Source organism: Mizuhopecten yessoensis, unplaced genomic scaffold (assembly GCF_002113885.1).
Source record: "Mizuhopecten yessoensis strain PY_sf001 unplaced genomic scaffold, ASM211388v2 scaffold11173, whole genome shotgun sequence".
NCBI classification, from domain to species: domain Eukaryota; kingdom Metazoa; phylum Mollusca; class Bivalvia; order Pectinida; family Pectinidae; genus Mizuhopecten; species Mizuhopecten yessoensis.
In genome coordinates this window covers 1390835-1414939 of record NW_018408916.1, presented here as the reverse complement: position 1 = coordinate 1414939, position 24105 = coordinate 1390835, and the positions used below count along the sequence as shown (strand labels likewise).

Genomic DNA, 24105 nt, shown 5'->3' with positions numbered 1-24105 from the left:
AACAAGACAATTCGACAGAAAACAAAAACAAGAAAGGTGAGTCATTACGTATATGAATTTCATATTTATAATCTGTTATGAAATAATTTTAAAATAATTTTGTAACAAAAATTGATTCAATTTCTTCGAAAAAAATTAACAAATAAAATGCGAATTCCTTACAATTTTTAAATAGTTTTACTTTACTTGTCTAGTCGTCTAATGAAGATTCATTTAGAAATTTAGAAATTCAAAAGTTCAAAAAAATTTCAATCCAGATATCTAGTTCATATAAATAAAAGTCAGTAAAAAATAATAATTTCATTATCCTGAATTTACTACTATTAACGATCAAACATTTATTTAACCATGTATATATATAAGTTGTAAATGGAGAATATATCGACTTTTAACGGCGACTTTGTTATATTTGACGGTTTGCTTGTGGTATCCTACGTCACCAAGGCAATGAGATAATTAAGATATGAAAATCAGCCGTATATTTCATCTATGATACCAGACTTAGAAACTGAAATTTGATCAGATAAATTGCTGTGTTTTCGTTAATTTCATAGATTTGTAATTATTGTTCTTGAAATGTGTATATACATTATTCATGGAATTGGCTGTTAAAAACAAAACAAAAAAACGGGACTGGGTACATGTTCTTACCACAGGAACATGATAATTTGTTGCAGCTATATTTGGACCTAAACTGAGGTGTTCAGAGTAATTTTAAACATTAAGATTAATTTTTGGTATTTTTACACGTTTAGACATAATAACTCTGATCACCACAGTTTAGGTCCAAATATAGCTATAACAAATTATCAGGTCCCTGTGAACAGCAACTATAGATAGCACGTGATGATAAAAAGTTGAAACATATTTTCATTATAACTTATGTGAAAAAACGACAAAGAGAAAGTGGATACAGAAATAGGAAGGAAATGTTTGGTTGCAATATCTTTCTTCTTATTGGCATCAAACTTTTGTGCTGATTTTATGAATTATTGTACAGCAAGTATGATATTGATATTTGTTTGGAATAAAATATCTACATCTCAGAGTATCATGATCGGGGACTGGCTGAACACCAGTGTCCAAAAAGAGCATTTAATACGAACAATGCAAGTAACAGGAACAAATACCGACACGGAATAAAGGATTGTTAAGACAACTAAAGTTTTTTTGTTTAATTAGGATAATCAAATATTTTGGTAAAACGCTTCGTACAATTTATATTGGAATTGTCTGTCATAAAGTTTTAGCAGATTCGCACTTCAGATCCAACTGCACACGGAAAACTATTTAATATAAATAGATAGTATTTCAATTCATTTGAAATGTATTAGTCGAGTGGGCTTGTGGACAAGTAAAAATAGAAACATTTAAAATTGATACACCAAAGAAAATCAAATGAAAACTGTTCTATTCCATTCACTAGCAGATTTCACTGTGATATGTTTCTTAATGTATATGATCTTGCATGCCATCACGTGACCTAAGTTGTAAATATGTTACGTATGTTGTTTGGAGAAGTCATCTATAAGTTGGAAAAACTTACTGACTAATCCTATTGTCATATTATATGTCAATAAAATATGTTTAAACTAAACACTAGCAGACAAAGATCAAATATTCAGTCTACAAAAACGATAATTTAACTTTATTTTCACTTTACATAAGAACCTGTAAAGTAGAAACGACTTATATCTTGGTATCATTGAAGATATATCATAAAATGTAATACTATATCATATATAAGACATTTTTATCTATTCTCAGAGTTCAGTGTTAACAGTTTTAACTTAATTATTGAAATATTCGCTGACATACAGTCAAACGATTCCAATGTTCCGTTTAAAAATATATAATGTTTCAAATATTGAAAGTGTCATTCACATTTGGTATCCAAAATGACCGGAAAACAAAATTTGTCATTTTTGTCGCATCGTAATGTTTCAAACGACAAGGCTTAAGTCGATGCAAAATTATATTAGCAACCGTGTGGAAATATTTCATTTTGCAGCATGTGACTTTCTCAATAATAAATCAAATTAATTATCACATATTTGTATGTTTATGAGATAAGGTATGGCTGTGTAATTCTGTTGCATATTCATTGAGTCCACGAGACAGGTGTAAATAAACATCGGATGACTTTCCGAGTACTTATGTACAGTAGGTAACGTGATACCTATTTTATTTAAAACACAACTTCTATGTTTACTGAACGTCGCCATAACTTTTCAACCACTGTTTGCGAAGAAATAAACGGTTTACAAAAGACTTTCTTTTATTCAAATCACTGACTTTAACCAGAAAACATACATATAATAGGCACTGTTTCTTTTTTCTTATCATATCCAACGTATACTTTTCACAACATCTAAAAGTAAACCAGTTTAAGTGGAACTCTACAGGGCTAGTAAATACTTAAAGTATAAATCTCATTGTAATAACGGAATTTTGAGTAAACAGAATGTTCGAGATAAATAGATAGAAAAGGGAAAGATTTCGTCACAATCAAAAAAAATCTTCTAGTTGAGAATAGTGTTCGAGTTAAGCGAGTTCATATCAATATTACATTTTACATTTCTGTCAATCAAGGTAGAGTCCTGTCACTTTTCTTCTGTACCCAGACCGTGGGAAGTTAAATTTACGTTAATTACTTATCTAAATCCAGACAATGAAAATTACAGATTGCATGCTTTCTGCGTATTTTGAAACTATTCTCAGTAATGTAGCAGAAAAAAGTGACATAAAAATACCATGACTAGTAGTGAATTGGCTACGCTTACATGTAAGATAGAGATTAGGGTGAAACAGAAATCCCCAACCCTCGGTGTGATATTTGGTTGTCTATCCCTCGGCAGAGCCTCGGGTTACATTCAAAATAGAGGGCTGGCTATTTCCCAGTCACGCCCTCAACGTACGGGAAGATATCATTTGTCAACATTACACAGAAGTCGTATACTCTACTAGACTTACATGGACACATGCCGTCACAATACAAAGATAATTAGATAACGTCATGCCGCGGCAACTTTACGTCATATCCATCTTTTTGCTGAATTTATTTCCGGGATCACCTATTTTATTTATAATTATTGCCATGCTATTTATAATCTGAAGTTTATGAATTTAGTATAAACTAAATTGTGATGCTCTTTTCACTTCGTATAAAATGAAGATATTTTGCCAAAATTAAGATGGCGGCTATACACCTCGATGAAACAACTCTATCATGCAAACATATATGAATATATGACAGAAATGTTCCATCCTCGGATACATATTTCTATCATACATACATACCTGTACATATGATAAAGTCATAAAGACTATTGTGTTCATTTGTATAATGTGATCGCCCGCAGTCAGGCAGTGGTGCAATTTAATGCATTAATCATTATCATAACTGTGTAATACAACTGAAACTCGTTAATAATGAGGGTTTAGTTAAGTTGTTTCATTATAGCCATGTAGTTCAATCCATCAGGTATGAAAACAACTAGTCAGGCATGGAACACGACAATCAATAAATACACCAAGTAAAAACTTGTAGATGCGATGTGGGTTGCGCATGCGTACTCCAGGTGTGCCGCGATGATTGATGAGTACTACATACGGGTCATGAGGCTAACCACATTTGATATGTTACATATGTACGGGTTGGCGCTTTGATCTATCATATTACAAAACGTGTTATGTAGTTTGGAAACAAAATAGAAAAAACGGTGGACGTCTCTAGCAATTAATAAGGTTGAGAAGGAATGTTATATCCTCAGAAGCTGTCACTAAGTATAAAGCTGAAACAAGTGGTCAAATGGGCCTGTATCGCTCACATGAAAAGTAATTTCGGAATTCCATCTCGCATTTTTGACTTTCAGAGTGGGTCAAGGCAATTATCTAACTAGGCTAAATGTCATCTTTATCGGGAGATGCTATTAGAATCTTCTCTATAGCGTTTGAATATTTACCTGAGAGATTGAGGTCATATGTTTTAGCAGACCTGATAGCCATTATCTCACCAAGCTTCAGGTCTAAGCGTCTACTCCAACTCACTGGCCACAAACCATAACCCTAGGCTGCTAGGCTATTCTGAAGAAGTCGTTGAAAGGTTTGGACACATTTGACCCGGTGACCTTACGATTGGATCAAGGACACTCATTTGAACATACTTTATAGCTCTGTATCCCAGTAGGCTACTGCCATGACGCTAGGTACATTGGTTCTCGATGGACGACAGACTCCCTGCCATAACAAAACCACTTCGACCCTACTTTTTATATCCATGCAATGTCGACACCTTTAAGAATGATGGTTCAATCGAAGCACATGCCATTCGTTATAAGTTCACGCTCTTTTCATTTCCAGATGAACATGTTTCCCCAGTTGGCGTTTCCGATGTTCCCTCTGATGAAGAGTTTTGACCCAACCCAATCTCTCCTCCGGCCTGTCAATCTGTCGTCCCAGGCGTCACAGATCAAAGTTCACCCATCAAAGACGACGAATCCACATCTACACAATATTCTGGGTGAGTATATTCTGGTTATTTTAAACAAATTTTATTTGATACAATCGAGTACCTCTAAGAACACCGGATGAATGTATCAATGTACTTTAATAGCCATAAGATGATATTAGCACACCGAATCTTTCATGAAGCACATATTTCGGGAAACGACTCTTAACGACTAGTTCATTTAGTGCCATCTCTCTCCGCTTCGTAGTCCTCGTAATGCCAGTATTTATCCACTCGGAACTCCTCGGGTGGATTATCGCTTAGCGGAGTCACCCGAGGATTTGCCGATTGGTAAACGGCGGTTTAGTAGAATTGGTACTAAGACGGCTAAATCCAGTCTCATTTTATCTATTTTCGAAGCCGAATTTATCGGAGAGCAGAACAAACTACGACAGTTAATCAAGTCTTTTACCTTTATCATAAAGCCGCTTCCTGTGTGCTGAAGACGAACAATTCGATCTGATAGTTTGTAGTTGTTGCTCAGTATGATGTCACATTTTTGTGTGCATTTCATTATTTTGCCTGAGTTCTTTGTAACATTGATTCTATTCATTTTGAAATTACTCTACCAGGATGCATGTCATGAAATTTGTATAATTTATAATTTATTCCAATGCGGATCGATTTCACTGTTTACACGTTTACTTTTCTAGGTAACACCCCTCCCACCCCACCTTTCCTTCTCCACCCTATCTTTTTCCCTTTCCCCAAAGCATATACACTGTTTTTACCATATGTATTGAGGAGAAGACTCTATTTAAGTTGTAATAACTTGTTGTGCAATCCATTTGTATATTTGTACAATAAAATGTTTAAACATTTGTGTGGTATCAAAAGACTTACAAATACTTTCAACAACAGACAAGAAATTACATTCGATAAGGACAATAGTTTATGCAAGACATTAAATAATTAATTAAAATAACGAAGAACATAAAGGTGTTTTTTTGTGTTTTTGCTTTTGGACGTCAAAAATAAGGGTGGGTAGCTGGTCAAATTCTTTGTAGTTTTGCAAGATAATTTATGAGTTTACACGGGTTATAAAGACGAAGTTTCAGACTTGGAAAGCGCTTGTTTGAAAGTGGCCAATGTAAAGTAGGTAAAGTTGAAATAAGGATTTCATTTTCCCCTTATCTGATGTCGGGGGGAAATCGGTATAGCGAATCAATGCTATCGCTGATCTGAAGCCTCTGTCAGACCAATAAGCGATCAGGATGTTACATTCTAAATTTCTAGTAAATTAATTGTCAAGTTATTGCATGTACCATTACCATCAAAATATTGCTTTTTATTATGCAAACGATACTGCAGCCGAATGATGTGTTGAATGATGTGTTGATCCCATACACTGATTGCCAGCGCGAGACGAGCACGTGCCGGTGTAACAGACTTAACGACATCGTACAGATTTCCTTATTAAACTGTTTCAAAACTTTAATTTTATTTAGTGACGCATTCATTTATGACAACAACCTGTGACATTTAATTTGCTAATCTGATACTTGAACACCTCTCTGTGTCGTCATTTACATGGATTCTATGTCCCAGGTACGCTTGTATCGCACGGTGTCGCGTAACCCCTCCGTAACACTCCTAGACCACATCTGCGCCATTTGTATTGTTGTTAAATGACATCACACTACGACTGGGCGGAGCTGCTGTTATGTTAATTCAAACATTGTATCATTGTAACAAGAACAATATTCGTATAAGATTACTGAATATTTATTTTTTATGCACTGTTAAAATTAACGTAACAGTACCTCCATTAAAAAACATTATGTTCCGTGTTTTTTTATGTGTTTTTATACAATCGACGGTCATTAGTTGTCGTAATGCATAGAAATGAATACAGTATAATTTGATGAAACACTCAGAAATTTCTTTGAACCTTTGTTGCAACCCAAAGTGTAGCAAAACCCCATAAAGTAACATCAACGCTTATTCAGCAAAAAAAAAAAAAAAGAAAAAAAGGGAAAAAAAAAAGAAAAAAGAAAAAGAAAAAAGAAAAAGAAAAAAAAGAACAACCACACGATCATGGTTACAACAAGTTTTACAAGTTTACAAGTTTATATTTCACACAGCCACACTTTTGTGTGGTACAAGAGGTCACAGTTATACAAATACAACATCTTATTCTGTATAACAACATTGTTGTTGACAAAATTGAGATATAATCGTGAACGTAGTTCCTATAAGTTGTTAAGAGAGAATCGTGTGTTGATAAATCTTATGATGACCTTGGAGTTGATCTTGTATGCTGGATTATAAGACTCTCTCAAAAGCCTCGGGTTGTACCAAATTTTAAAACCTCTCGGGTGGAATTTCCCTATTTTACACCCCGGGGCATGAAAGAGTGCTTTCCTTCTCATTCCAACTAACAGAAACCATGAAAATGCTGATTTGAACAATTCAACTGATGACCGGGATGATGATAACATATATATTCCCGAACATGAAAAGAATTCTTTTTACCAAATACTAGACGAGGATATTGCAGGGGTTATACATGCGGTAAATGATATAGAACATAACAAAGCATGTGGAAATGATGACATTTTAAATGAGCATATCAAGAGTACATTAACTAACTTTATGCCGTTATATATAATGTTATTAGACCCAGACTCTTGGACAGTTGGAATAATTAAGCCTATTCATAAAAACAAAGGAGAAACTTAATTAGCTGATGAAATTAACCTAATTTCTACCTCTCAGGCAGGGTTTAGAAAAGGTTACTCGACGACTGAAAATATTTTTATATTACACTCATTAATAAACACATATGTTGCCCAAGGGAAAAGGCTGTACTGTACATTTGTTGATTTTCGAAAAGCGTTCGACACATTTTGGCATGCCCTGAATGTGTTTCAAAACTATTGTAGAAGTTGGAAGTTGGCTATTAATGTACAGAAAACGAAAGCCGTCATCTTTGAAAAAAGAAAACGTAGACAACAATATGTGTTTAAATTGAATGAAGAAATATCGAAGTCCAAAATTCTTATCCATATCTGGGCATATTATTGAATAGCAATGGTACATTTAGTAAAGCAAAAGCAAAAATAACTAAACAAGCCTAAAAGGCACTATATGCAATGTACAAGAAAATAATAAGTATTCCATTGTCTGTCGATTTGCAACTTAAGTTATTTGATTCTCTTGTTTCACCGATCATATTGTCTGCCTGTGAGATATAAAGGGATTCGAAAACACTATTACTATAGAAAGAATGCATTTGTAATTTTGTAAAAGAATGATGAATGTGAAAAATTCTTCTCCGAATTACATGATTTATGGAGAAACCGGGAGATATCTTCTGGAAGTAGAAATCAAGACAAGAATGATCATGTTCTGGTTTAAGTTGTTAACTGGCGGGAGCAAGTTATCTAGTCTGATATATAAAATGACATATGTTTTACAGTCAAATGAACAAATGCATTTTAAATGGAATAGTTACATAAAAGATATATTAAACAAGTTAGGTTTTAGCAATTTGTGGATTTTTCAAAATACATGTACTATGAATAGAAATCATTTCAAAGCTGTAGTTAAACAGCGGTTAAAAGATCAATTTATACAGAAATGGTTCCAAGAGATAGAAAACTGTTCTCGTGGTAAATTCTACTCCATAATTAAGACAAATTATTTGTAAATTCTAAATATCCCAATAGAGACTGGACGCTGGAATGCAACTCCAAAATCGGATAGAATATGTCCTTTATGTCAAATGTATAGGTGATGAACCACATTATTTATTTAAATGCAAAAATACTTATATATCATCAATAAGGAAAATATATATCCATAGTTATTACACTACAAACCCCAGCAATTTTAAGCTAAAAGGAATGATTTCTATTAGAAATTTAAATGTTTTACCTAAAATATGTCGTTTTCTAGAGAAAATAATTAAGGCTTTTAAGTGACATAAGATAAATGCAGTGCTATTATTTTGTAGTTTTATATATTATACTACATTTCGAATGAGATAGTTTGATATCTCCTTCCTTTAAATTTGTCCGCTAATTTCGATTATTTATTTCAATTTTCTGACAGCACCGTATTGTGATCCGATGCTAAATCTACGTCGACCGTCTACGATAGGCGGCAGTAAACCGAAGGTGGCGACCCCTAGCGTCGTAACTAAGATTGAACAGTATAAGCAAGAGAACCCAACCATATTTGCCTGGGAGATCCGAGATAAGCTTCTCGCTTCAGGTAAGACTTTTTGACTCTAAACATATTTTATCGTCCAAATGGGTACAAGGGATTATTGCAACTTATGAAGCCATCTCCTATCAACATTAAATCAAAAAGTGATTACATGACAGACAATTAAAAATGATACTAAGTAATGGTAGAAAGTCAAATACTACATAGGTACATACATTTTATATTCTAAACCAACCAGGTAATCGTGGAAGTGTTTTGTTCGTTTTTAAGGTTCCAAAATTTTGGAAGGTAGTATGACATAATGGGCCGATAAAAAAGCGGCAATGAGACATTGTAGGACACACGAGTTTATAAGTTCTGTCGATCCAAGCGTCAATTCTACATCGCTTACACGATGTCGATAAAAGAGAGGTGTTCAGCAAGTCTACCAATGTGTTTGTTACCAGCTCGTTCGATTTACGTATATTCTGTGCATTCCGAGATTGTTACCCAGTTGATGTCTCTTGTACCGTGTTTTGGGGGCTCCAAATTGGGTAAATGTGAATTTGAAAAAACCCCGAGATTAGCATAAAACTAAGCTTATGACTTAAAACAATAAAAAAAATCCCGTCTCAGAGTTATATATTAAGAATAAGGATATTTTTTTAGAGGTGGACAGAGTATTTTATATTCTGTATGAGTTTGTTTTTACTTATTACACGTATATATTTTCTCCACAAACTTTTGTCAGAAAAATGTGTTCTACAATGAATAAAGGCAGTTCTTTGTCTTTGTATAACGCGAAATGACTAACGATTATGGAGAAACTTAAAATGTGGCTCAAGCCGTCTATTGAATTTGCTTTCACAAGTGACATTTGAATATTTACATTGGAGACCGTGAAAAAATAACGCTACCACGAAAATTTACATGTATAAAATATACGCGACAATGTATCTAATGAGTAATCACTAGGCCAAAAATAATTTATACGAGAGTTCAATTCACGTTTTCATAGTCAATTTAATAATGGAAATTAAATATAGGAGATTTTATCAAGTACCCATAAACAAACTCTACAACTGTCATAGCATCGGGTATCCCTGTCGTTAATGGCACTTGGCCTTTAGGGCTTATTAAGCATTGCGTAGTTCGGCAGTGGTGGACCACTAAATACGCAGTTGTAACAAATACGTGACAAAAGAAACCTGTAGTTATTCTCTTGAATAGTGGGGTTTTATAGCCATCGACATGCTATTAGGAGTTTCCGCATCTTAATCTTCAATTAGTTTATAAACAGTAAAGATAACCCAGATACCACACATCAGCCCTGTTTTACATGTCCAGATGTGAGTAAGATAGACCTATACTTCCGCCTTTTGGTCGTATATTACAATGAGTACATATTCGTGAATTAATCGTTTGTGAAAAAAACAACATTTCTTTCTTATCAAACTAATATCACTATTTATTTCCGCATGTTCGAGAGATCACGGTGTTCTGGCAGGACGAACAATATCTTAATTCAAAAACCTTTATTTACTTTCTGGAGTTCTGCGTTGATATCTTGTTTTGAAATAAATGCTGATATCATGCTCACACGGCTATTCGTAATAAATTGGACCTATTTCCGCTTTTAAATTTGACTATGTAGTATTATCCATCGTTACTCTATAATTGAACGACTTTAGAAGCATGTGGCTATTGATGGTGTCTAGATGGGTGATATCAAATAATCGGGATAGATTTCCCCGATACTGAACACTATGGCAGAGTAATGGTTTATTTAGCCTCTGTCTGTAGGATCAAAGGGAGGAAGGGGCGAGGGGATATAGGGTGCAGGAAGGCTTAAACAAGTATTTTTTCCAAAAAAGCTTCGGCGTCCTGACTACAGCATTGTTTATTTTAAGGTTATTACAGTTAATTTATGAGCATATATGTTTTTTTAAGAAAGGTGATTAAGTTTCAAAGAAATCTATTTGTAATTATACAACACTTTTTTAAGAACAAGAAACCAAGCGTCGAAATTATTGTTATTGATCAAGTCACAACTCCTTTATCATTTAACCCATGTTTATTCAAATTTCCAATGTGATAGATAAATTAATATTATTAAAGGCCGATTATTTAATAAGACACCCGGTGCGACGAGTAACGAAGAGACTTCGGGCTTGTTCGTTTATGCGGAACAACCGGTTCGTCAGTTTTTAAATGTAACATTTTCGGGAATAAATCCTGGCGGACTTGCAGATGTTTATGCAAACAGGCCTGGCAGGGCTTTGTCAAGGCTCGCCTGAAAGCAGCATCAGATTACTAGGTCCGACCTTATTTCATAAACGAACAACTGTGGTCCAACCAGTACTGATTGGGATTGGCGCCTTCTCACATGTACAGCAGCATAGTTAACTAACTTTGGCTGTCCTGAAAAATAAGAATATGGCTCATGTAAGATCCGTTTACGGATGTGCGGCCCCGTAACATTAAAGTTTTTAATCCACGAAGTGTGGTGTTATTTGCTGGTCAATCACCATATTTCGTGTAAACATACTTACTTCACTTTGTAGCTGTCACCGATGATTATAGAATCAAAACTTGATATTTAATACAGCTGGATACGTGGGAGTAGATATTGTGTAATACGAATGTTTATCAAATATCACCAGGATTTCCATAAGTCTCCGGCGGTGATACACATATCATTTTAACTACTATTAAGTTTTAATATATCGGATAAAATATTTACATGTTTACTCGCGAAATAGTAAAATTATCATCTTTTTAAATCAATGACGTTTTATCTCGCTACAAGTAAATATTTAACAGGTGAACGTTATCAACATTCAACTACAAGCTTACATTTTCAGCACTAAACCAGTTAACCAGGTAACATTTAACCATTCAACTTGGTCCCAGTCCAAACATAGGGGCTCGGTGGCTAGAACTGTAAAATTTCTTCGTGATCGGAATCTAGATTGGGTTTTTTCAATGACCATGTTGATAAAAACCATTACTTAGACACCGCTAAATTTGTTTTATGTAGAGAGGATAATGATAATTGGAGTCGAGAATATTCATCAACAAACTAACACTTTCAACAAGGTCACGTTTTTAATATTCATCTACAAACTAACACTTTCAACATTCAACAAGGTAACGATTTAAATGTTCATCTATAAACAAACACTTTCAACATTCAACAAGGTCACGTTTTAAATAGTCATCTACAAACTAACACTTTCAACATTCAACAAGGTAACGTTCTAAATAGTCATCTATAAACTATCACTTTCAACATTCAACAAGGTAACGTTCTAAATAGTCATCTATAAACTATCACTTTCAACATTCAACAAGGTAACGTTCTAAATAGTCATCTATAAACTATCACTTACAACATTCAACAAGGTAACGTTTTAAATCTTGATCTACAAACTAACACTTTCAACATTCTACAAGGTAACGTTTTAAATCTTTATCTAAAAACTAACACTTTCAACATTCAACAAGGTAACGATTTAAATGTTCATCTATAAACAAACACTTTCAAAATTCAACAAGGTCACGTTTTAAATAGTCATCTACAAACTATCACTTTCAACATTCACCCAGGTAACGTTTTAAATAGTCATCTACAAACTAACACTTTCAACATTCAACAAGGTAACGTTCTAAATAGTCATCTATAAACTATCACTTTCAACATTCAACAAGGTAACGTTCTAAATAGTCATCTATAAACTATCACTTACAACATTCAACAAGGTAACGTTTTAAATCTTCATCTACAAACTAACACTTTCAACATTCAACAATGTAACGTTTTAAATCTTCATCTACAAACTATCACTTTCAACATTCAACCAGGTAACGTTTTAAATAGTCATCTACAAACTTGCACTTTCATCATTCAACAAGGTCACGTTTTAAATATTCATCTACAAACTAACACTTTCAACATTCAACAATGTAACGATTTAAATCTTCATCTACAATTTAACACTTTCAACATTCAACAAGGTAACGATTTAAATCTTTATCTACAAACTAACACTTTCAACATTCAACAAGGTAACGTTTTAAATAGTCATCTACGAACCAATATATTCAACGTTTAACCAGGAAACATTTTTTGACATTCAACTACAAGATTACATATTCAACGTTCAACCGAGTACTCTTTTTAATCATTCATCTCCAAGATTACATAGTCACTGTATTGTAACATATTCAGTTATGATAAAACATATGTGATAGTCAAACACTCAATAAACAACGATGTAACATAACACACTTTTAAATAAAGTTCAAAATAGCTTTTTACCACTTTACATTCAATATTCAACAGGTTTACTAATCTACTTACAAGAGTTATTCCACCGTCAAAACAACATTTTACAATATTTATGTTCAGTTATAGAACGAATTTTGAACACAGTCAAAAAACACTGACAAGTTTGAGGTTTTCAGTGGAGAAATCATTAGAATGACTTCGATCAAGACTTTATTTCCCGTTGGTATGGTTTTCTGTGAAACAGTCGGTGTTACGACGGTGTGTAATTGATTACGTATATCGGGAATAGCTCGGACAACGTTGTGTAATTGATTACGGATATCGGTAATATTAATCCAGGATTACATAGATATGATCTTCAAGTCTCAACTGACCATCTATGCACGTAACAATAGATTATAATCGAGTATAAATATAACCTATAAAGGGGATAATGAGAGAGAGAGAGAGAAGAGCAAGGGACGGCTAGAGAAGAGGCTAGAAGGGCTATAGACGTTTAGAGACTGCACTAGGGTACAGAAACTAACCAACCATGAACCCTTGTCACTCGTGTTGTGTTACATTTCCTTCGATATTTTACAGGCATTTGCACTCAGTGCAACCTTCCAAGTGTCAGCTCCATCAACCGGATATTGCGTAACAGAGCAGCAGAACGAGCTGCAATGGAGTATGCGCGGTTCTTCAGTAGATCTCTGTATCCGGTTCCGTATCCTCCGATGTGGGGTATTCCAGCTCAGTCATTGGATGTTCGGGATACCTCCCCAAGAGTCCCTGTGATACAGACACAATCAGAAGCGGAAAACAGCGACCACGATACAGAAAAAGATGATCCGGATATTGACGGTCAGTTTACGTAAAAGTCTCATTAATTGTATTTAAATCATATTTATTATATAAGTTTAAAATAATTATCTTTAAGGTACATGTATTTTCATATTTTCAAATTATCCTTTTTCTTTTTGTAGTTGAGGAGAATTCGTCGGACCACGCGGAAGACCTGGATGACGTCAACTCCCAGCCCCAGAAGTTGCGACGTAACAGGACGACGTTTTCGTCAGAGCAGCTGGACGTCCTCGAGCGGGAGTTCCAGAAGACGCACTACCCTGGCGTCACGACACGTGAAGATCTGGCTAAGAAAACGGGCCTTTCAGAGGCAAGAGTACAGGTAAGCTGCATGGAAAGTAACAAAACTTTTCACCCATAGTAGGGACGGCGCGAAAACAATTCATCCATACTAGGGACGGCGCGAAAACTATTCACCCATACTAGGGACGGCGCGAAAACTATTCACCCATACTAGGGACGGCGCGAAAGTTATTCAACCATACTAGGGACGGCGCGAATAAGCGATATAAAACTATTCAACCATACTATTCACCCAAAGAAGAAGACGGATGAAACAAAATATTCACTCATACCAGAGAACGAGCACAAGAACAATATTCGCCCGTTCTAAATTACGAGTGCTCCAAAAATAACCCATACTCAAGGGCGGGCGCAACAAAAATATCTGCACACGTTCTACGCTAGGCGCAAAGAGTGTTTAGCCAAGGCAGGCTATGAGCAAAAATATTCACCCATGTTAGGAGCTTTGCACACAAATACTTACCCTATGCAAAGATCAGGTGCAAAAATATTAATTTGTGTCAAAGACAGACAGTAGACATTTCACCATTTACATTTGAGAGGTAAGGCAGAAAATCGTTCACTCTTGTTTAACGTTTCATTGGTTAAAAATGTGAGTTATTTACAGTAAACCTTACAAAACAACATAACTCTAATATTGCACTATATAGCTCCACAAATATCACAATATGATCCATAGAATTTCGAGGGTACGACTACAGCGAGGATAGAGTCCTTCTCGCATAAACAGTTTTGATATATTTTGCTAAGATTTTACTTACGTGTTCTTAACACAAAGCATTTCTATCATCAATTTAGATATACTTAGCTTTTTAATATATTAATTAAAAAATGTGCAGGAAAATAACATGGATATTTTAGAATAAAATTAAACTCATCTTCATCATCGTCCAGATGACACACATCGCACTCAACTTCCTCATCAGGTGTTTTGATATCGCCCTTTTTCTACTTTTCATTTCTTTCAGTTGTTCTCTTGATATAAGCTTACACGTGTAATTTTGCAGATCATAACTTTAATGAAGACATCTATATTTTTCAAGGGTGGTATTTGTTCTGCACATTTTTTCTCTAAAAAACATCAGAATCTATTTTCAATTATTATTTATACAATAGAAATGTAATCATCAGTATCATGTCCCTGTGTATACACTAGGACTATCTTGTAAAGCTCGTCTTTGACGTTGACCGTCCATGTACCCTTGTTCTGTATCATTTCTTTGTAACATGCTCCTATATAAAATTGCTAGCTCTTTTCAATTTTATCAAATACTTTTTTTTTTTAATTTCCCCAGCAATGATATCGTAAACCTCGGCTTAATTCTGATAAACCGTGGCAAAACAAGCGTTTTACGTAATCAAGCGATCACTTACAAAATAAACTAGTGTGAATACTTCAGCGCCATTGCTTGAAATGCAGAACGTCCATCGGACGTCTAAATATATAAATTCATCAACAATTTGTACATGAAACAGATCTTTTTCGCCCGAATCTCTTTATTTCTGAACGTGAGAACTTCTGTTTTGTTAATATTAACAGTATAAGACCCATTTTTTCTATTTATGTGTCTAAAGGAATTCAACATTGAATGTAAACCCATTTGCGTTTCTGAAGTCATCAATATAACCATAGTCAACGTTTGAGTTTCTATCGATTGGTTATTATCAGTGAAAACAGGATTTCGCAATGACTTAGAAAGCAACGGTAGAGATAAAAGATAATCCTTGCAACATTCCATTTTCACAATAAATAATATGATAATGAGCAATATTTTTTTACGCGACGTCTCACACATCTATCTGTACATCGATCTCATTATTTTTTATAACTTCCCGTCAATTCCTTTATTTACAAATTTAAACCATACAATTTGACGATTGTTAAAATCAAACACCCTTGCACGTGTTATTGACAAAACATCGATATTTTTTTCTGATTCAAAATTCGAGTAATTTTAAAATGTCTGTAATGCAAATACCTCATTAATAGTCGACAAACCTTCAAACCAAACTGAGCATCCGTTATTTTACTTTATTTTTTGTCGAAACCACAAGTCTACGATTAATGGCATATGTAAAAAGTTTCTCCAAATAGCTTACAAGGGTAATCCTTATGTAATTATTTACATCGTTATTTCCCCTTCTTCAAAATGCATAATATTACATTTTGCCTAGGTTTCTGGAAAACGAAACAGTTTATGTATTACTAAATATAATAACGAAACACGGCATCAACATCTCATTGCATTGAATAATGTATTGATACAAAATGGTGTCCGAGCCACATGCCTGATCTGCACTTAACACAAGTGTGTAGTCACTGGCCAGACTTTGTGGTCACTGGCCAGACTTTGTGGTCGCTGGTCAGACTTTGTGGTCACTGGCCAGACTTTATGGTCACTGGTCAGACTTTGTGGTCGCTGGTCAGACTTTGTGGTCACTGGCCAGACTTTATGGTCACTGGCCAGACTTTGTGGTCACTGGCCAGACTTCATGGTCACTGGTCAGACTTAATGGTCACTGGCCAGACTTTGTTGTCGCTTGTCAGACGAGAATGTACCGTCGTGAATCACCCGCAGTTTCAGTTGACCTTTTTACGACGTTAAATTTTATGTCTGGAAACGGATATATCTTGTTCGCCGGTAATTAATATGTTGAAACATTGTATAAACGATATTAAATAGTCATAACCGCATCTGTTGTCAAATTTAACATATTATTCTTATCTTAGAATTGGAAATGAGTATTTATTTATCCTATTATCATATATATACCGTCCCATTTCAAATCGTTTTACATTTTTACAAAGTATATTTCGTTGTATAGATTACTTTCGTTACATTTTTATTAATCATCGTCGGCACGCGTTGTTTGATGGCCACTGAATTTGAATTTCTCGATCGGATGAAAGTGTCACATGATCGGCTATGTTAGGTATTAAAGATGGAACAGGTGCGCGCGCCGGGATGGTATGATCAGATTAATATCGCAGATATCGATTTTAAATTGTCCATGTATTTGGACTAAGTATGACATTAATATAGAAATAGAATAATTGTAAATCTTCATGAGCATGTGTATATATATATATGTAACTGAGTCAGTCTGAATGGTTATCAAACAATATTTATATATCTAAGCACACTAGGCATGGATCGAATCGTAATAATGAGCAATCAAATATTATCTTAAGAATAATCATTTCGCCCGATATATATATATATATATATATATATATATATAGAATAAAAACAAATTTTTCAGATCGTCCGCTGCCTTCATGTGGTCACAATTTTTTTTTTTTATTTATTTCTTTCATTATTTTTTCATTTTTTACAAGACAAGACAAAACATATATGACATTGTTCATACATATTAAACAAAGATCATCATCATCATCATATAAGATATTATTATTAACACATAAGCAGATATTAAGCAAAAAATTGCCAATGTCATGTACATACATAAAGACACACACCGAGACACTGATGCAAAAACAATATATATAAACCTATGACATCAAACACACAAGAGAAAAAACCCACAAAACATTACAGGGGATGGGGAGCACTCCTAGGTCATTATATTTTAACTTAAGCCTGGCGAATTAAAATGTATGAAATATTTGATGATTATTATTACAGTGAGGAGACGATAAAGTACAATAGATGTATATATGTATAGAACAAATGTCATATATATATATATATAGTCATATTATAATTGCATCCAGTTATCTATTTGATGGTTTAACTCATCCTTATTTATTACTTTATTCTGTTTATACACAAGAATCTTTTGTGCTTTTAATTCAAATTTTATATGGTTTTTGAGACTAGTCAGATTAAGGTCAATTTCTAGGCATTTAGTTTTATATATGTATTGTTTTATAAGTAGTATTATGATGTTTTCTATATAAAACTTTGTATGGTTATATGTATGTTTACCAAAAAGGAATTCTTGTTTTTCAAATCTTAATGTAAGGTTTTTAGTTATATTATTTGTTTTCAGCTAGTCAATTAGCCTATCAATTTTTTCGCAATCCCATAGCATAGAACTATTGTTTCAGGGTGAATTTTACAGAAAGTGCAAAGGTTATTGTATGATTTGCCAATTTTGAATAAAAATGTGTTTGTAGTGAGAATTCTGTGGTTTATTCTGTACTGTAGCCACTGTAGTTTGGAGTTGGTGGTGGTTTTAAAAGGACATTCATATATTTTTTTCCATGTTTCATTATCTATATTATCATTTAATATCCAATTTTTTTTAGCAGTAGGTTTAACATTATTTTTAATTAATATTAAATATATGTCTTGTGCTCCTTTACTATTTTTAAGTATTAACTTAAGATTGATAGGTATATTTGGAAAGATAACTGTTTTTTCTGAAGTAAAAATGTGATGATTTTTTCTTATAAAATGATGCACAGCATTCTTTAGGCCTTGGTATGTCAAAAAATTAGTATTTATGTTATATTTTTCTTGAAATTCTTCAAAGTGGTAGAGTGATCCATCCTGTTTAATAATGTTATATACAAATTGTACTCCCTTTTTAAACCATGAATTTTTGAATGTAAATTTTCTGTCAATTTTAATTTCACTATTGAACCACAGAGGGTTTTCACGTATATTTGTATTGTATATATTGCTAGAGATAATAGTATTGTACCATGCTTCTAAGACATCTTTCCAAAAGAGGTTACTACAACGTTTAGATTCTTCTTTCAATTTTTCAAGCCCACAGTTAGCTAATGTTTCTTTATCAAAATAAGTTTCTAAAATAAGAGCCCAATTTCCTTCTTCTTTATATACCCGTCTTATCCATGTTGCTTTAAGAGCTGTTATAAAAGATTTTAAATGTATCATTTTCAGACCACCTTCTTCATAACTTTTAATTATCACATCTCTCTTTATTTTATCTGGTTTACCATTCCACAAAAATTCATACAGTACACTATTAATTTTTCTTATATATGTTTCATCAGGATTTGGTAGTGCTATAAATAAATGGTTAAACTGTGATATAAGTAGTGTTTTAATAACTGATATTTTACCTATTGGTGTAAGTACTCGTCTATTCCATGATGATATAAGAGATTTTAGTTTTATAAGTTTTTTATCAAAATTCAGTTTTGTAATTCTGTGCAAGTCTACATCATAGTCTATCCCTAGCAAATTGAAAGTTGTACTTCCCCATTGTAAATTGCAATCTGTTGTGTAAGTGTTTCCACTATATTTTTTGCTGCCAATCCAAACTACCTGGGTCTTGGAGAAATTCATTTTTAATCCTGATAATTTTGCATAATAAGAGAGATCTTTTAAAGTTTCATCCAGAGATCTTTTAGAGCCATCTAAAATAACAGATGTATCATCTGCAAATTGTGATAACAGAATTTCATTATCCCGTACAAATATCCCCTTAATGTTATTGTTATTTCTTAAAAGTATCGATAAAATTTCTGCACATAATATAAAAATATAAGAAGATACAGGATCTCCTTGGCGACAGCCACGTTCTATGCTGAAAAAATGTGATAAGTTTCCCCCTATGTTTACTGCTGAGTGAATTTTTTGTTGAAACAGTTTTATCCAGTTAATTATAGTTGGGCCAAATTTGAAATATTTTAGGGTTTTTGCTATAAAGTTCCAAGAAACAGAATCAAAGGCTTTTTCAAAATCAATGAGAAGTATAAGTCCAGGAATATCATAGTCTTCTGTATATTGCATAACATCATATATTAAACGAGTATTTTCCCCTATGTATCTACCAGGAATAAAGCCAGTTTGGTTATTACTTATCAATTTGGTTATTATTGTTTTTAATCGTTCAGCTATTGCACCAGATGCCATTTTATAAATATTATTTAGAAGGGTAATTGGTCTCCAGTTTTTTAATTTGTTACGAGGTTTATCTCCTTTTGGGATGCAAGTAATAATTCCTTGTTTCTGTGTTTCTGATAGTTCAGATATAGTATAACCATAATTTATTGATCTAAGAATAAAATGCCCTAACTGTTTCCAAAATATTTTAAAAAATTCAACAGTGAAACCATCTGAACCAGGACTTTTATTATTTTTCATTTTTTTAAGGGTTTTTGCTAATTCATTCATAGTAATTGGACCTTCTAAACTTACTGACTCAAGGGGGGATAACTTTGGCACAATATATGTTCTTAAAAGTTCATTGAGATCAACATCCTGAAGTAACTGATTTTTCTTATATAAGTTTTCATAGTAGTTTTTAGTTTCTTTTAAGATTTCTGTTTGATCTAAAATTACAGTCCCATCCTCCATAGTTATATTAGGAATTATCTTACTAGTAAAGTTACGTGATTCTAGCCCACAGAAGTATTTTGTTGGTTTTTCACCTTCACTTATCCACTTGGCCCTTGACCGTATCATATTACCTGCTATCTTATGTTTTCTAATTTCTTCTAATTCTTTTTTCTTTTCATCTATGTTATTTAAATCTGTATTATTAGGAACTGTTTCTAAGTTTTTAATTTGATTTATGAGATCCTTTTCTCTTTCATTAGATTTTTTTTTCACATAGCTAGAGTATGAAATGGTTTTACCCCTTATTTCCATCATGAGAGTTTCCAAGAATAATTGATCATTTACAGTAAAGGTTATTTCATTTAAAGGAATTGCATTTAAATTATTTATGTTGTATACTGGTAAAGAGTATTGTTGTTTTATAATGTCTATAGTAGATTTGATGAGAGTTACATATTCTAAATCAAACAATAAAGAGTTATTAAATTTCCATAATCCCCTACCTTTTTGAAAGTTGTGAAAAGCTAAGTGTATGACAGAAATAGAGTGATCAGATCGGTAACTTGGTTCAATTACAGAAGATGTTAGACTTGGTAGTAAACTGTCAGATATTAATATGTAGTCTAACCGTGCTTGTTTAAGAGGAGTTTTCTTACGCCATGTATATCTTTTAATATTGGGGTTAAGTTCTCTGAAAGTATCTATAATTCCAAACTCGTCTTTGAACTCTATAACTTTATTTCTTGCATTTGGATTATTTATATGTTTGTAATTATCACAATCTAATTTCGGATCCATAGTAATATTAAAATCTCCACATAATATATATTTATTATTACCCAATTCTTCTATAATATTCATTAACTCCTCGAAAAATACTGGTTGGTCAGTGTTAGGTCCATATAGTGTTATCAAAGTAAGTTTCTCTCCCTGTATTTGAATATCAAGTGCTAGCATATTACCGTTAAAATCCTTTCTTACCTGTAAGACTTTATACTCGAAATTATTGTTAAAAAGTATTGCAGTTCCTCTAGAGTTAGAGTTAAAAGAGTTAAAAATACAGTCAAATCCCCAATTCGAACGAATAATTTTTTCCTTGTCGGCTGTAAAGTGAGTATCCTGTAGACAGTAAATATTGTACCTTTTCGCTTTTAAATAGGAAAACACATCTTTTTGTTTAACTAGATCCCCAAGACCCTGGCAGTTGGCAGATAGAATCGTTATGCTATCGACGACAGACGCAGCGCATGGTATAATAGTAATGACCTAGGCTTGCAATACATATAAACACGAGGGGTAGTATACTCACACAAAACAAATATATACACAAATTTAACATTTGGGAGACGAATCAATATTAGCTCTTACAAAATGTATAAACTTGTTTTCCAATCCCTGTGTAATTATATGTATGTAATTAACATATTTGAATATTGCATAAATACTGTTTAAACTAAATCGAAATTGATTTCATGTTACAGGTTTGGTTTTCGAATAGAAGAGCCAAATGGAGACGGAATCAACGTTTGACTTTTCTACAAAACACGACACGTGCCCTGCTGACGTCATACCATCCTCTCAATCTCACTACCTCATCATCTGTTACCAAGACAAACTCAGAGGACTTAAACTCTTTCTCAACCCTGCACAAACCGGAAGTAGATGATCATGACGCAAACAGGAAGTCTCCTGTTGCTAAAATTGGAAGTGAAGACTCTGCTTTCACGCGCGTGCCGAGTGTTGTGGTTTACAATGAGACCAAAATGGAATTGGAAACGGAAACGGAGATTTAAAAAGGAAGAATTGACGTTGTTCAAACAATATTGTTTTCTTCAAGAAGTCCCTCGTGATCTCAAGAGGGGTCTATTAAAGGCAGTATAACTGCAAGAAAGAGAAAAGCTGTATTTTAAGTGTATAAAATCGTTTTGTATTGGCAAAGTTTAATATATTGCTTAGTATGTGTCCGGATAGCAACTTTGTGCACATTCCATCTTGAACTAAGAAGTGTTTTTGTATATTTTGACAGATTTTACAAGTTGAGCGAGTGCATTTATCTTTCACAAATAGAGATCGGCTCTACCTGGAGCGGCTGCTAGCTATTCTGAGATCTTCTTCTTCTCTTCTTTTCTTCTGAAGTTCTGTCCGTCCATTATTGAGCGAGATGCGTCACCATTAAATACCCTTGCATACTAAAGCTATATTACATACCCAAAGATAATTTTTATACCAACTGATATTTTTGAATATGCAAAATTCGATTTCTGCAAAACAAGAAACCCTGTTGCATATGAAAAATCGATGTTTGGGTACGCAAAAAATCAAAATCGTCATCGGGTATTTTGTGTGAGCAAAACATATTTAATTGTGACGTTTCTACCGTAGCATAATCCATGACATATTCTGCACGTGATTGCTCTTTTGTAGATGACTTAAGGCAAATGGGAAATGATTGAAATGAAAATCATTTATAATGTATATATACAATGTAAATAAAGGTATGAATTTACTACGAAATGTTAACATGTATTTATTTGTGTTATCATTTCCTGTAACATTGATGACATATTCAGTTATGAAATATTTTTCAACCTTTTGACATCAATCTAAATAGTTTAGTGCGTGTTTACACAGGACACCTGGGATTAGCTATCAGAAGAATCACTCTCGAAAAAGAAAAGTATGTGCAATGACGCAAAACCATGAACAAAAATATAAATTGACTCTGTACAGTTTCTCGCAAGATCAACATTTATATACGCCTACAGGTGAATGTTTAATTTGCATGCATCAAATACTACATTGTACTGATAGATTTTCTTTTTCATAATTTAGACTGTACATATAGCCAAAACTGAACCGAAAGATTTGAGAAAATAGCCGCAAGAAATAATAAGCACTACAGATGTAATGTTGTTATTTGTTAACACAAAACAACAGAATCTGAATTAGAGTATGAAAACATTTTCATGAATACGGGCCCAGGTGTTCCGGAAGGGTATGCTTCTTCTACTTCATCGACGACACCAAAGCAATGCTACGTCCTCAAACCGAAGCTCTGGTAGTGACATCAAAGCCACAAGGCACACAAATGAGCATAATAAAAAAGCATCGGCCTTCATACCACATAAACAAATAGCATATTCTTAGGTCATGATGGAGACCATAGGCCTTGTTCATAGTCGTCATCATTCTGTATCTTTGGAAACCCTGTGCTGTAAGTTTGTTCGTCAGTAGTCGACATCGACATCTACCAGGGGAGTATTCGGAGCAAACTCTTGAATACCGAATCAACGGCCACATGTTACTATCAAGAAAGGGAAAGCCCATGGTCGGAAAGTCGAAAAAGTAAGCCGTGCATGTTGGTCATGTTTCAAATAAAGATCTAAGGGGCTGAAGTGGAAGAGTCTGTGATGTCCTTGATTACAAGCTCTTATATTTAAATACAGTAAGTCGTGAAATTGAAGGGACTGGGTAAGCGTTTTGTTACCAGTCCTCGTAAGCTCATCAATAAATTCAGCCTCATATGAAAACACTACCAAGTGGGCCAGAAGTTTGTTCCCATAGGAATGCATACAGTCTGCTGGAACATCTTGCCAGCGAACTCAACAAAGACATTGTAAACCAGGAACTAAACAATTATCACAATTTAATCCTCAGTATATTTAACTAAATACAACCATATGTTCATATCGCCATTCACCTTTCTTGGAAAAAGAAGTAGCAGTCGA

The 24105-nt window shown here is 33.6% G+C and overlaps 1 protein-coding gene across 1 annotated transcript; it reads left to right on the top strand.

Annotated features, from left to right (window-relative positions):
* On the top strand, window positions 1-22886 carry LOC110467483 (paired box protein Pax-6-like). The gene is made up of 6 exons (XM_021524688.1): window positions 1-36; window positions 4363-4522; window positions 8567-8728; window positions 13536-13796; window positions 13919-14118; window positions 21859-22886. Exons 2-6 carry the CDS (start codon window positions 4363-4365, stop codon window positions 22168-22170), a joined length of 1095 nt encoding a protein of 364 aa, XP_021380363.1. The 5' UTR covers window positions 1-36; the 3' UTR covers window positions 22171-22886.
* The last annotated feature ends 1219 nt before the right edge of the window (window positions 22887-24105 follow it).

Coding starts and splice junctions, on each gene's coding strand:
- LOC110467483 (XM_021524688.1), top strand. CDS start 4,363: ATGAACATGTTTCCCCAGTTGGCGTTTCCGATGTTCCCTCTGATGAAG. Junction 8,729..13,535: donor AGATAAGCTTCTCGCTTCAG/GTAAGACTTTTT, acceptor GATATTTTACAG/GCATTTGCACTCAGTGCAAC. Junction 14,119..21,858: donor TTTCAGAGGCAAGAGTACAG/GTAAGCTGCATG, acceptor TTCATGTTACAG/GTTTGGTTTTCGAATAGAAG.